Raw genomic sequence first — 15,643 nt, 5'->3', positions numbered from 1 at the left:
AAGGAAGCCCGACTCGCTTCAACCAGGGCCAGGGCCTTTTCAGTCCTGGCCCCAGCCTGGTGGAACGCTCTGTCAATGGAAACCCGGGCCCAGCGGGACATATTATCGTTCCGCCGGGCCTGTAAGACAGAGCTGTTCCGCCAGACATTCGGTGATTGAAGGGGGCGGTGCCATGTCGGCCTCCCACCTTTGGGGTGGGGGAGGGTTCTCCCCACCACTGCACTTTGTTAATTTGTTTTATTGTTTGTATATTGATTTTAGTTCTTGTTTTTATCAATTTTAACTGTTCACCGCCCAGAGCCCCTGGGGATGGGCGGTATATAAATTGAAATATAAATAAATATAAATAAATGTATGTCAGGATACTCTCAATGGAAAAAAAATAACTGACCATAATTTCAGTTCTTCAAGGTAGCCAGAGAGAAATATACCTGTTTGGCTCTGGCAGCTCTCATAGGTACATGTGGCCACACTGTCTCTTCTCTCATTCCTTAGGTTGATGAAAAGACAGTTGCTATATTGTTCTTGGAACTATTATAGTGTTTTGTTTCTTTGTACTAGGAATTGAGAAACTCCCATTTTACCAGGCTCCATTTGGGAGGGAAAGGGATACTTTTCCCCTAGTGAATTTGAATTGTACCAACCAGGAAGTGATTGCCCTTTGGCCATTGGTTAGAGAAAGGAGGCCAGTAACCAGTAAGAATTCCCCTATATCCATTCTCCCACACTACCCCGTATGTTCTACAGAAGATGGTGCCACAGTGGCGAAGTCTTACTAGCCGCTCTAAGATGTTGGTGGCAGCCTGGAGATCATTCCCCAGTGGTTAGTAGAAGAGGAGCAAGGAAGTGGCTGATTGGAAACTGCTGGGATGTGGCAGCTGGAGCAAGAACAGCATCCATGCCAGAGGTAGGGGAACCAAAGACAAGGGAAAGATTTCAACCTTTGACCTCAAGAGGTTAAGAGATTGAGGGCCAAACTACAAGTGACGAATGACACAGGTTGGACACTTGTCAGCTTCCCTCAAGTTTTGATGGGGAATGTAGGCAGCTTGGCGGAATGTTGGACAAGTGACAGCTGAAAAGTCCATTGGACAGCAGTCAGAGAGCGAAGCTGCGAGACCAGGACACCTACATTTCCCATCAAAACTTGACGGAAGCTGACAAGTGTCCAACCTGAGTCATTCGTCACTTGTAGCTTGGCCCTGATACTGATGTGGGATCATGGCCTATCTGAAGAGCTATTGGCCCTGAACCAAGTTGCATAAAGAGCTAGGAATAAGGATGACGGCAATCAAACAAACGCACCTCCGCCAGCATCAAAGCTTGGGATTCCATGCAAGATGACGTAGTGCAGGAAGAGAGGAGTTGTGTTCATTTTTACCGATCCAGAGAGAAGGCCACTCAAAAACTGCACATACCTAAAACAAAAGACAGTCATCATAGGTAAACACAACAATATGTGCCAGTTTAGAAAAAAATCTGTTTAAAATGGGAGAAATTGGGGTACATAACCTTGTCCTATATTTTTGAACAGAGGACAAAGAACAGACGCACATCCCCCCCCCCATTCTAAGCTGTGAAAACAATGTATTTCATCCATAATCACACTGTCCGTACTGGTAGTAAGTCAACCGTACTGTGATAAGGCTGTGCTTTGACTACCAGCCTTGAAAAGAAAGTGGATTGATGTAGATCTACTTTAAAAGGCTAGGCAGGCTCTCCTAGTTCAATACAGTGGTACACATAAAGACCTCCTCATCCAGCTCCTCAAGGAGCAATTTTAGATTGCAAGTCTAAGAACATAAACAGTGTGAATGTGCAGATAGGACGAATTGCAAGGGTTTTCCCATGCAACTGGCACTCTTTCAGGGTGGAAGATGCTACTGGGAGGGGGGGGGAGTGGAGACAAAGGCAGACTGTTTTATCCTCACTGCTCATACATATGATCCTGCAGCTGTTTGTATTACGACATGAAAAAGAATGACTCCCATACTGCATGTGTGAAGGCGGCCTAAATCTAGGTCGAATCCTACAGCCAACTGAAGGTCTGCACTGAATGCCTGCCATTTTACAGGAAGAATGTATTCTATAATAAAAGAAATATATTAAGTTTCACACCTTTGCAAATTCTGCACCAGCAGAAACCTGGCAATAACACCTACCTTGGATATTCGTGGAACAGAAAAGAAAAACAGAGCCAGTGCAGCATAATGGCTAATAAGGATTTAAGATCTAGATGATCCAGGTTCAAATCTCTGCTCTGCCTAGTTGACCTCAGGCCAATTCTACACATTAAGCGTCAACTACTGCACAAGAGTGTGGGGAAGAGAGACAGTGTAGGCTGCCCTGAGCTCCTTGGATGATAGTTGCTTTCAAAAAAATTATCCAACAAGCAAATTTAGATGAGTTTCTTATTTTGCTTAATTTTTACCATTTTGCAGACAATATTTGAATTTTCCTGGTCTTAGAGATAGGGATAGAAGAATGAAGCTGCAACTCCTTCCTCCAAGTGCTGGAAATGCTAGAGATTTCAGCAAACATTTTCAAGTATGCCTTTCTAGCCCTAAGAGCTAGAAACTTGAAAGCTGAGATTTATAGGAAACCAAATTTTGGCCCCGTACCATATGCAGTGTTGTGATTAAGTGACCTTTTCAATACCCCTTTAGTCTGAGACAGAGCTTTTTATATTTGACTTTCAAACCTTTGGACTGAACTGAATATAATGTGGGTTGCCAGTGAATCCTCCTAAGAGCTGGCAAACATCCCGGGTGGTGGGGAAGAGTACACAAACATTTGGTAGGACATGCAAAGAAGGTGACAAACATTAACGTTTGACAAAGGACAGAGTCTTTGTGTTTTTAAGAAAGATAAAAGGGACATCAACCAAGCAAGAACGTGTTTCTTTTGAACATGGAACATTCCCGGTTATATTATCACAGAGATCCAATATGATTTGGTCTCTTGTTTAAGTATGTGGAAATATTAAGTGACAGTTCATACTTTCACTAAAAAGAAATGTTTTATACTCCATTGAGACCAGGGCTTTTTTTCAGCGGGAACACAGTGGAATGGAGTTCCGGCACCTCTTAAAAATGGTCACATGGCCGGTGGCCCCGCCCTCTAACATCCAGACAGAGGGGAGTTTTGATTGCCCTCTGCGCTGCTCGGCACCACCCCCTGACCTCTGTGTTCCAACTGTCTCGGGGGGGGGGGGATGATGAGGTGTGGAACGTTGTGAGCCCCAATCAGCCTGCATATGCAAATTACCTTGAAAGGCTGGTCAAATCAGGGAAGAGTGGCTGGCAGTGGGCAGGGGTGCAGGCAGGCAGTGGCCTGCCAGCCACACAAGGAAGCTGTATCCCCTTGGGAAAACACATTTGACCTCTTTTTACCCCCTTAGGCGGCGAATTTCTTAAAATCCCTTCTTAGTGGGTGTTTACATCATGAAAGGAATGTTCTCCCCAAATTTCATGTTTCTAGATTTGGGGTTTGGGCTGAGCAATGATGAGCCAGTCAGGACACTTGTCTTTCTATATATAGACTAGCTTCACTATGGTATTTAACTACTTTAAATCTGGTTATAATATTTAAGGCTATGTAACATTTTTTGGTTTGGGGGGGGTAGAGTTGGTTTTGTAATATAATAGCTTCATCGGTTTTTGAAATCAACATGCTTCACTTGATTCAAACACTTTTGTGAAGCTCACAAAAGTGTTGAAAACTGATGAAGTGAATTTCAAAATGTAACGTTTATTAAAGAGATTTTTAAAAGGAAAAGATTGTAGAGCAAGAAATAAAGCGGAAAATATGTACAACCGTTTTTTTTCTACTGAGGAATCTCTTTGTAGACCACATTGGTAGTTTCCCCCTCAAGTGCTAGGATCACCAGGCTGCTGGGTGAGCTCACTCTGAAGCAAGCCAAGTAGAACTGCCCATGTGAGAAGCAGTCCTCCCTCAAGTCAATTCTTGCCACCTTCAGTGTCTGCCCCTGGGACTTGTTGATCGTCATAGCAAAGCAGACCTTGAGGGGGACCTGCAGTCTCTTGAACTCAAAGAGTTTATCTGATGGTATGAATGGTATGCGTGGTATGAACACTAACTCCCCCCCCCCCCGAGCACTGCTGGTGAACAATGCAGCCTTGATGATGTTCCTGTGGAGGGCTTTCACTCGTAGTCTGGTGCCATTGCAGAGTTTGGGTGGGTTGAGGTTCCAGAGCAGCATCATTGGAGCCCCCACTTTGAGGAGAAGCTCGTGGGCTGGGAAGCCAGGAGGGTGAGCATGTTGAGGAACTCCACGGGGTAGTGGACCACATCATCCATTTGCCCCACTGAATCCCCAGATCTGTACTCCATTTCTGCCCCTTCGAGGGAGTTGTGTTTCATTAATGATGGCAGCCTTGCCATTCTTGGGGGTCACAATGGCACGCTTGCACAGCCAGTCCATGGACTTCTCTGTGATAGTGATGATATCAGGGTACATCATGGCTGTTAGGTCTGCTGGGGTCATCACTACTGTGCCCAGGTCTGCAGGGATGGTCACCTTTCCCTTGGACTCGGGATATTCCCTGTCTCCTATTTTTAGTAGGAGTTCAGAGAATTCCCCAGCAGACCCCTCACCGCTCAAGTGGACCCTCATGTTCTTTCTTAGTGAGAGTTTTCTGATGAGGGGCCACAGAGACGACGCCTTGACACACACGGTAACCTCATCAGCTCAAGTTCCCCTTGGGACTACTGGCAGAGTCTGCCAGAAGTCTCCAGCCAGCAGCACGGTGACTCCCCCCATCACTCTCTCATTGCCCCTGACATCTTTGAGGGTTATGCTCAGTGCCTCAAAACACCCCTTATGCGCCATGGTGCTCTCATCCCAAACAATGAGCTTACAGTTCCACAGCACTTGGGCCATGTTGCTTGGTTTTGAGATGCTGAACAGGGGTGTTTCTGCATGGATGAGGTTAAGAGGCAGCTTGAAGGTAGCGAAGGATCATCTGCCATGCCTGAGTGAGCCTTGACCTTCCATGGAAGTGAGTGCCTCTCTATTTGTCTTCCAGGATTGCTTTGCTCATAGAGAGACTCTGCTGCGCTGTGCACCTCGGGGTAATCTTGCTGGTACTTGGCCACTGCAGCTCAGTACACTGCAGGAGTAGGATGTGCATATTTCTTTGTCGCATCTCTAAGTTGCTTCCTCCTTTTAGTGTTGGTGTATCTTGCACAACGTCTGCCAGAAGGCTTCTTGGCTGCGAGAGGTGTGAGGGGGAGTTGGACTGAGGGAGGGGTGGGGTGGTGGGCACTTCAGTAGGATCATGTGAGAGGTTCGCATTGAAATTGCCCCTAGAAAGGTTGTGCATCATCTCCCCATGGACATTTAAAAACTCAGCTGCCATATTGACTTTTATATAAAATCCCTATTCAGGAGTCTTGTACTGTCTTTCTTCAACTGTCTGCAATTTCCTTTACCTGATTTTTATCTCCGAACACAAAGTTCCACAGCTGACCAATCCGGGGGGGGGGGGTGAGCAGGCAAAAGCCTGCCAGCCACACAGGAAAGCCAGGCCCCACAGGAAGATTGGCAACCCTAGAGGGGAAGACTGAGAGGTGTATTTTTACCTCAGGACACATTCAATGACTCCCAACAGCAACTGCATACTGTTTAGAATGTTGAGGTGATGACCAATCAGGCCACATGTGCAAATGAAGAGTGGCTGAGTTGGCAGATGGCAGTGGGGGGGGGAGCAGCCTGCCAGCCACACAGGGAAACTGTATCCCTATGTGAAAATGCATTTTACCCCTTTTTACTCCCTTAGGGGGACGAATTTCTTAAAATCCCTTCCTAGTGAGTCTTTACATCATGAAAGGAATGTTCTCCCCAAATTTCATGTTTCAAGGTCCAGGGGTTTGGGCTGGGCACTGATGAGTCAGTCAGGACACTTGTATTTATATATATAGATGATGAATCACTAGCCCCGAGCAGATGTTCAAGCTGTACATGGTAGAGTATTGTAATTGTGCTGGCCTATGTCCCCTGAAAATTTGGTGGGTATTGAACATTGGGAAGGTCAGTTTGTAACCCCTCAAAGTAGCTGCCTTCCAACAGGCAGTCCCGTTTTTGCCACTGTGAAGAGAAAATGACACCAAGGGGGGGCATCAATTATGCCTTTTCCAGGGTGCAATCTCTCTGAAACTTAGGGGGTCTTCGGAGGACAGTGAGGACTATGTTCCCTGCAAATTTGGTGGGTATTGGACATTAGGAAGGTCAGTTTGTAATCCTGCAAAGTAGCTTCCAGCAGAGAGTCCCATTTTTGCCACTGTGAAGAGAAAATGACAACAAAGGGGGGGACCCATGCATTATGCCTTTCCCAGGGTGCAATCTCTCTGAAACTTGGGGGGTCTTCGGAGGACAGTGAGGACAATGTCCCCTGCAAATTTGGTGGGTATTGGACATTAGGAAGGTCAGTTTGTGGGGTGGTTAAACGGCCTTGCCTCTTGCACGTGGCAGGAAAGGGCCCTTTCAACTATCCCCCCAGCCACCTGCCAGCTGATAGTTGAAAGGGATCTTTAAAGGGCCACAAACAACAAACAACGAACATGTTTGTGAACAGGGTCATGTTTGTTACTGTTCGTTGTTCGTTGTTCGTTGTTCGTAGATGGCAACGAACAACGAACAGGTTGTTTGGGTTTTTTTCCCCATTTGTTCCCATGTCTATTCAAGAGAACTTCCTTCTCTCATTCATTTTTTCCTGAGGGGAAATGGGGGATGGTTTGTCCCATTTCAGGCCTAAGAGGATGGAAGAAGGACCCTTGAGTGAGCAAATCACACATTAAACAGGCTGGTTCTCCTATATCCTGCACCATACGGCTGCCCAAACTGTCTTGCAGCACAGGCTGTCAAACCTATCCAGAGGGCTTCTGGTTCTCATGGCTGCTTGCCTGCAGAAGGGAAAGGCTGTTAGAAATCAGCCCTGTTTATACTACACACAACCCATCTCATCTTCATTCCTTTTGCTCCCACGGCGTTGTTCATCTGTGCCCCAAGAGGCAATGTTTACAAGCGACCACACAGCCCTTTTTAATAAAGCTGCACTTATGTGTAGACAGACAGCTGAATGGGAACGGAGCTCTCCAAGCTAAATATTTATTAAAACGTAAGAGCCTCAGGGAAATGTGTCGTTATTTTTCCACTGTGTAGCCAGCTGTGTAAGTCTCCAGAGAAACAGAGCAGCTTACTGGGAAAGTTTTTATCCAGAGACAGAGAAACAGGTCTAATCATCCAACCTGATTTCTACGCGGTATTGTTTTCTCAATTGCTAGCAAGCCCTCTCTTTTTAAACAAGTGCGAACATTGTTTCATGCTGGCCAGTAAAAAGGATGAGTAACTAGAGTGACCAAATCAAGCCATCGGACCGACTTCTTCCTTTTTCATCCCCCTGTAGACACTTTCATTATAAGTACAAGTCAGTTGGTCAATCCTGCTTCTCTTTCAATTCTGGAACTTCAAAGCCCGCACGCTAATTCTAAATTGAGGAATTTTTTCAACTCATATCACACCAAGTCCTGCTTGTATACTGAAGTTCTAAATCATGACAACCTCTGAAGGAGATATTGACCACGTTTTTTGCAGAAACTGGCCTGGATTCTGGCTTCAATACTGGAGGTAAATTAAGACAGCATTCCATATTGCAGAGAAGGAACTTCGGAGGCTGAAAAAACATGCAAATATCTTATCTATTTTGACAAATATGGTGGTTTATAAATAGGCAGGCAGGCTACTTCAGTTCCGAGTTCCAGCAATAGGTAAAGCTCATGTCGCTAACCATAAAATCCTAAGCAGAGTTATATCCATGTAAGCTCCACTGACCTGGTGAAGACCAGTTCATTTAGAAGGCTATGACTCTGTTTAGGATTTACACTGTAAGATTACAGGATGGATGGATGATTTCTTCATTCAGAATTGAACAAGATCCTATTATATAAAAGGCAAGCCATATTGGCGATGACTCACTTTTTATCAGGGCTTTTTTTCTGGGAAAAGAGGTGGTGGAACTTAGTGGGTTGCCCTCGGAGAAACTGGTCACATGGCCGGTGGCCCCACCCCCTGATCTCCAGACAGAGGGGAGTTTAGATTGCCCTCCGCACCGCCGAGTGGTGCAGAGGGCAATCTAAACTCCCCTCTGTCTGGAGATCAGGGGGCGGGGCCACCAGCCATGTGACCATTTTTAAGAGGTGCCGGAATTCCATTCCACCGCATTCCATCTGAAAAAGCCCTGATTTTTATCCTCATGCAGGTGCATCACCAATAACTCTGGCCTTGAGGCCACTGTGAAGCTGCTGCTTGTTGCTGGGAGGGTGCCTGCTGAATCAACAGCCTAAGCTCTCCTCCCTGTGCCTCCTCTCAGCGCCCTCTTGCTATGACCTCCAGGCTGCTGCAAAGCACCTGCTTGCCCCCGGGAGGGGGCACACCAAACAGTTTTCTAGAGCTCGTTGTATTTTTTCACACAACGGGCATTGTTTCTAGTATTATGATATTTATGGAAGCAACTGCATTGACTGCTGTTACTTTAAAAATACTCATAGGGCCATATCGGTAATAACACACATTTAACTTTTTGCTTACTGTAATAGTTGAATTTCAGGAGGAAGGCATCTCTGTTAAATGAGTCTCCCAAAGACACACATCTGACAAAGATGGTTAGTTTAAGCAGCATCAAGCTGACACAATCTTGTTACTTAACATTCCACATTCTGACAGGGCATACAACAAAATACTGTTTATAAAAGCTCATATTCACATTACTGATTCAGTTGCTCCATGTGAACCCTGAAAAAAAAAGATATAGGAAGACAAGAAAGGAAGGAAGGTAAAGGAGAGCTAGCAGAGGAAGAAACTCAGACAACTGCCTTCCAGATGTGATGAAGGGAAATAGATTAAACTAAATGAAAATTAAAATACCTTTTCTGAGATGGCTGCATTAAGGCAGAAACTTTATCATCAAAGAATTTCTTCATAGCGAACCTGTCTAGGGCTTGATCCGCACTGGTAAGGGAAAGAGGGAGGAATCTATTTAGAGAGGAATCTTAGAAATGCAGATTATTACAATGTGACACACGGCAAGAAACAGAAGATGATGGTGTGTCAACTGGCTGATGATGTCACGGTGCAATTCTAAACAGAGTGACACCTTTTATCCAATCTAAGCCCACTGACTTCAGTGGGTTTCGAAGTGTGTAATTCTGGTTGGGATTGCACTGTGATTTACAGCTCTAGTAGGGGACATCCATTTTATCAATTAACTGCCTATGGATGCAACTTGAAGATGGCTTAAAATTAAAGAGTTCTGATCCAAATAACATTGGTCATATAACAACCCCTCCCCCCCTCAATTCAGTAAGTCTTTAACAAGAGAACCGTTCTCTCTCTGTACTGAAACATTCCAGCCTGTTGACATTTGCCTGGAATTCAATAATAATTAAACTCCAGGAAAGAGCTCTGTTTCTAACGGAGAAGGATAAAGTTCTTCATGTTTCAGAGGCAGTTTGAAGAAAAATAGGCCCCTTCCACAGATATTTTCTGCTGCATAGACCTAAACTCATTTTTCAAAATGACTGTTTGGCAGCCTAAAGTACTCTTCCTTGGCATGTGATTTGTCTTAAGTGCTGTTATTTTAACAAATGTCTCTCAAGAGGAACCTGTTTAGGCATTACATTCCAGATAATTGTCCTTCCCAGTCCGAGATTCAGGCATGCACCCACAGCTACCCTCCACTCCACCCATGGAAGTAACAACCTGAATTGGGTTGAACATGGTATCTTCCTTAGCCTCGTTGCTTTCTTTCTGGGAACACCAGTGATTCTCAGTGTAATCCTAAATACAATTTCCTGGGAGTAAGCACCACTGAATAGACCTAACTAGGATTCTGAGTAGACATACTTTGGATTATTCTCTCTTTGTTACAAATATATGCGGTACAATCTACATTAATTTGTCACATAGAACTGAAATGATCAAAAATTTAGCTCAATTCTATCTGCCTAATTCTTCCACTTTGTCTATACAGCCTCACCATGGATTATATTTCTTGGTGAGCAGGGCTTTTTTCAGCAGGAACGTGGTGGAACAGAGTTCTGGCACCTCTTGAAAATGGTCACATGGCTGGTGGCTCCACCCCCTGATCTCCAGACAGAGGAGAGTTTAGATTGCCCTCCGTGCTGCTGTGTGGAGGGCAATCTAAACTCCCCTCTGTCTGGAGATCAGGGGGTGGGGCCACCAGCCATGTGACCATTTTCGCCGAGGGAGATTTAAACTTTAAAAAACTCCTCCCTTGTTCCAGCTGACCTAAAGTGACATCATTGTGCGGTCCTGATTTCTACCACTGAGTTCCACCACCTCTTTTCCCAGAAAGAAAGCCCTGTTGGTCATACTAAAAGGTGATAGACACAGAACCCACATACCAGCATTACGCCATACATAAAATCAATTAGGGCCATACATTGGTAACTTCAGGCTAAAACAAAACATGCGGTTGCAGCCGAAATGAGACGTGTAGTTGCAACCAAAACGGCGACTACCAAATAAGCTCCTCCTCTTCCTCCTCCCATGCCAGCTATAAGAATGGACCTCATGTTTTGACATTGGAACATCTCTTGTTTTCCTGAACCGGTCAGTTAGAGCTAAGATAAGGAAACAGAGGGGATGAGGGAAGGACGTAACTGGACATTTAGCCTAACCTCTAGTTTGGCCCTTAGAAAGATATGTTCCAGCTATATGATCGGAACGATGACATCTTTTTTCCATCCTTCTTTAACAGCTGCCTTCTATTCTGCACAGGCTGCACAGGCTTCTTAGTTAAAACTTCCCTGGGTTGGAAGTAACAAAGCAATCAGGCCCTCAGACTTGAAATATATACAAGCACCATGTGTGGCTTTTCTTTACCTTGCAGAAACATTTGTGAAATGCATGTATGATGATATCACTACTCCAATTCTACCTTTTCCACCCTGTAAAAAAAATAAATCAAAAAGATGCAGCGATATCATACTCTGTTATTTAACTCTTACTCCAAAAGACAGGTTAAAACTTCAAGACTCAGTAGCGCTTTCCCAATTCTTTATAATTGCATAACGCATTTTTATTACATATGGTAAATCAAAACAAAGCTAATACAGCAAAGTGGGGGCGGGGGGGGGGAATAAAACTCAACTCAGTTTCAGTTGCATCCTGTATGTGTTTTTCTTTCTTTGACCGTTTTAAGACATGCCTAGGCAATTTTGTAATTTCTGGCACGATGTGCTATAAAAACACATATTCTGGAAAGCACTTCTATTTGCAACTGGTATTATTAGACGTTATATTCCGATGCCTATGATTTATGGCGGTAGCTGCATTTAATGAGCATTTTCACAATGTTTCAAAACCTTATTAAATGCATGACACGCAATCAGTACAAATTACCAATAGATAATTCCTACTAGCCACAACTTGTATCAAAACTATGAAGAAAACACATTAAGCAACACTGTGGTGGGAAGCTTGTGGTGCCAATTAAACAAACAACAGCCTGTTGACCTATTTATATAAGGAAAAGGTGAGGGGAATCTTTCATTTAGAGGTTAATGATTGGCTGTTACAAATAATCAGGGCTTTTTTTCTGGGAAAAGAGGTGGTGGAACTCAGGGGGTTGCCCTCAGAGAAAAAGGTCACATGGCTGGTGGCCCCGCCCCCTGATCTCCAGACAGAGGGGAGTTGAGATTGCCCTCGCGGCGCGGAGGGCAATCTAAACTCCCCTCTGTCTGGAGATCAGGGGGCGGGGCCACCAGCCATGTGACCATTTTCAAGAGGTTCCAGAACTCCGTTCCACCCTGTTCCAGCTGAAAAAAAGCCCTTCAAATAATATTCAAACTTTACTTTTCTTCAATATTATACCTAATTTTTAGAAAAACAATCTAGTGAAGACGCCATAATTAGTAGAAGAGCTCATAATTTTGCATGTACAATGACTTGAGTTTAATCCTAGCCTCCTCAATTAAAGGACCTCAATTAGCATGGCGGGGATAATTGACAAGTTGGTAAAATGTGGTTTGGATCCTATTACTGTAACTGGTTGATTGATCGCACCCAAAGAGTGTTTTGTTCATGGTTTCTCATTCTCTTGGAGAAGAGTGACAAGTGGAGTGCCACAGGGAATGGTCCTGGGACCTGTTTTGTTCAACATTTTTATAAATGATTTGGATGAAGAAATAGAGGGAATGCTTATGAAATTTGCAGATGATACTAAATTGGGGGGGAAGCAAATACGGTCGAAGACAGAGTCAGGAATCAGGATACAGGATGATCTTGACAGGCTGGAAAACTGGGCTAAAACAAGTAAAATGAATTTCAACAAAGATAAATGTAAAGTTCTGCATTTAGGTAGGAAAAATGAAACACATGATTATAGGATGGGGGAGACACGTCTTGGCAGTGGTATGTGCAAAAAGGATCTAGGGGTCTTAGTAGACCATACACTGAACATGAGCCAGCAATGTGATGTGGTAGCTAAAAAGGCAAATGCAATTGTAGGCTGTATCAACAGAAGGATAGTGCCCACATCACATGACGTGGTGGTATCGTTCTACTCTGCTCTGCTTAGACCTCACCTACAGTATTGTGTTCAGTTTTGGGCACACAGTTTTAAAAGGGATATAGACAAGCTGGAATGTGTCCAGGGGAGGGCAATGAAGATGGTGAGAGGTCTGGAGACCAAGTCCTATGAGGAAAGGTTGAAGAAGTTTGGTATGTTTAGCCTGGAGAGGAGATGACTGAGAGGTAATATGATAACCACCTTCAAGTACTTGAAGGGTTGTCATATAGAGGATGGTGTGGAGTTGTTTTCCATTGCCCCCGAAGGTCGGACCAGGATAATGCTGATCACCACTTTGAGGTCAGGAATAGAGATGGGCATGAACAGCAGTACGAAGGGGGGAAAGCCACAAACAGCCCAATCTGCTGTTCATGAACAAGCTGTTCGTGAGGCCCCATTCTAAATGAATAGGTGGTTGTTGCAAGCCACATTCATTGCTGTTCATCTTGCTGTTCATCAGGCCAAACAGTCTGGCACCTGCAATCAATTCCCTTGGCAATGTAGGCAGGGATTGTCTGAACTCTCTCTGAACTCCTGCTGTTGCCCTGGAAACCCCAATCTAAGCCCAATTTAGCTTGATAGGCAGGTCTTCCTTTCAAGTGTGGAGCTCCAAATTTGTTACAACAAGGGAGCAAAGAGCAGGGGGGGAGGGGGGCTCCCAGCTCTGACTTTGCAGACAGAGGAGACACAGTTGCTGTTGGCATTTTGATAGAGAGAGTGCATTGGAGCTTGAATTTTCTTTGTTTGTGGTGGGATAGGGATCTACCCCTTCAAGTTCCAGGGCTGCTGCCAGGCTCTGGGGCCAAGCTATTATTTATTATTGGTAGCTTTCCTGCTGCCTGCTCAGGTCAGGTTTCTGGGAGTGGTGCAGTAGGGATCTTGACTTGGATGATAGCTGGAGGAGAGCCTGCTGGCCCCCACAAACAGCCAACCATGAACATGTTCATGAACAGGGCCATGTTCGTGGTTGTTCATGAGTCCCTGTTCGTGGATGGCAACGAACAACGAACATCATGTTCATTTTTTTTTCTGTTCATGCCCTTGTCTAGTCAGGAAGCAATTTTCTCCAGTCCAGTTTTGCCAGGGATCCTGGAGACTTTTTGCCATCTTCTGGGCCTGGAGCAGGGGCCACTGGGGGTGCGGGGAAGAGGCAGTTGTGAATTTCCTGCGTTGCCCACTCACAATTGAAAAGGATGGTTTCTCATTATAACCTATCAACAGCAACAAAAGAGGACACTCAAGCAGAACTCACTTACTCGGCAATGGATCACTACCACATGTTGAGAATTGCTGTTCAGCCAGGATTCCATGGCCTTGCAGATCGTGCATAGCATGTTCAGCGGTGGAGCATGAAGGTCGGGCCAGCCCACATCCATTATCTGGAGTAAAAGAGAACCATGTTGCAAATATGTGTATTAAAGACAGGGTTCTGACTACAACTGAAGCTCGGAGGCAGAAGGCTACACACATACTAAGAGTTTCTTAAGGTTCCTCCTTTGAGTGCCAACTTCCATACCCGCAAAAAGCCACTCCATCTCATGCCCAAATGGGGGTCTCCACGGAATATGCAAATGGAACAGAAGAGCTACAAGTTGCTCCTTTCTGTGATCTGTTATTCAGTTAATTGGACAAAATCAGGATTCATATAATTACGGAGGGATATTTTCTACGTTGCCCTAATGCTATTACTTAACTTGATTGATTCCACCGGACGGGTATCACGAAGTATGAAGAACACTAACTATAACTACTACAGCTACTATTACTATAACTACGTTAACTATAAAAAACTTTAAACTGTAAACGTTTTAACTCCACAAATGCTAACTAACACACAAGCCCACTCTAAGAACATCCGTTCCTCACGGCGGCGAAAAACCAACTGAGGGAAAGAGGGGGCGACCACTACTAACACGTGACCATTTCGGCGGGAAAAACCGGCTCGGAGCAGTCCGCGGGGGAGGTTGCCCCTCCCCGTATATAAGCTGAGAAAAATGTATCACATATAGACAGCAACTGTGTATGGACTTATTTTTAGATATTTGGAAAACTTTTATAGAAGCCTATGTATAGATTTGCTAATAGCGTTTTTGTAACCAGCATTGGTTTTCTGGGCTTTTTAATTTTTTTTTTCATTTTGCACTAATAAATAAATAAAAATTTTTAAAAGTCTCCATGAGAAAACTTTCTGAGTCTTAATACAAACAACAGCATCACTAATAAAATGACAAGATGGATTCTGTTTTTCCTAGGAGGAAAGGAGAGCACCAAAGACATTCTACTGAGAGTCTCTCTACACGAGATGCCTTGGCATGTGTTTGTCAAGTGTAGGAAGACGCCATGTTAGCTGGGAAGCGTAGTTTAAAAAGACAGAGCTGGCGAAGATCGCTCCTCAGAGGGGTTGTTAATTTCATCATCGCCTCCCCGAAGGCTCTGTCAATTTCACCTCTCCAGTCTAAAACTGTGTGGGATCTCAACCAGAGGGCAGCGAGGAATGGAAATGGGCTGGAGCTGCCTTCCAGAGCCGGGCTTGGACCTGAAGAGGTTATAATGGGCTGAAGTTTCCCTTCGGGCATTTCACAGCCCCTTCACACAGCTCCAGCATATAGCAAAGCCTCTGCCCTGCCACCAGCTCTGTCTTTTAAATATTGCATCTCCCAACCCATGTTCTTTATGTGTCAGATGTCTCCCATAGAGAGACTCTCAGATTTCCATCCTGCAGTCAGTGCCATGTGCTGCCACTGGGCAGAGCACATTACAATCAACCAGGCCATTCTCGATATTGTACAGTCTGGTTCTCACCAGCCCAGTCCTCTCTAGGCTCCAGGGGTTACCATTATAAACAACACAAGTATCCCCATTTTGCAGGGCCTGGTGAAGAGCAGACTTCTACATTTCTCTCTTTTTTATTTTCAAAGTTTATGAAACGTTGACTCTGAACAGTGAAGCAGTACAATACCTTTGGGTTAAGTTTGGCAAGGTCAAATCTTTTCTCTGAGAGATTTAACACCTGTTCCAGAAAAAGAGAGGGA

The 15,643-nt window shown here is 44.6% G+C and overlaps 1 protein-coding gene across 1 annotated transcript in view; it reads right to left on the bottom strand.

Moving 5' to 3' along the window:
* TNS3 (tensin 3) overlaps window positions 1–15,643 on the bottom strand; it is a 361,185-nt gene that overhangs the window by 128,355 nt on the left and 217,187 nt on the right. The window contains exons 9-13 of the mRNA XM_054991056.1: window positions 15,571–15,621; window positions 13,868–13,990; window positions 10,925–10,989; window positions 8,945–9,028; window positions 1,306–1,418 (exon numbers count right to left, since the gene is read on the bottom strand). Of these exons, the coding sequence (XP_054847031.1) occupies window positions 1,306–1,418; window positions 8,945–9,028; window positions 10,925–10,989; window positions 13,868–13,990; window positions 15,571–15,621 (436 nt within the window). The remainder of the gene's footprint in view (window positions 1–1,305; window positions 1,419–8,944; window positions 9,029–10,924; window positions 10,990–13,867; window positions 13,991–15,570; window positions 15,622–15,643) is intronic.

Source organism: Eublepharis macularius, chromosome 11, assembly GCF_028583425.1.
Source record: "Eublepharis macularius isolate TG4126 chromosome 11, MPM_Emac_v1.0, whole genome shotgun sequence".
NCBI classification, from domain to species: domain Eukaryota; kingdom Metazoa; phylum Chordata; class Lepidosauria; order Squamata; family Eublepharidae; genus Eublepharis; species Eublepharis macularius.
Note: the sequence above shows the minus strand (reverse complement) of the source record. Positions and strands in the feature narration are given on the sequence as shown.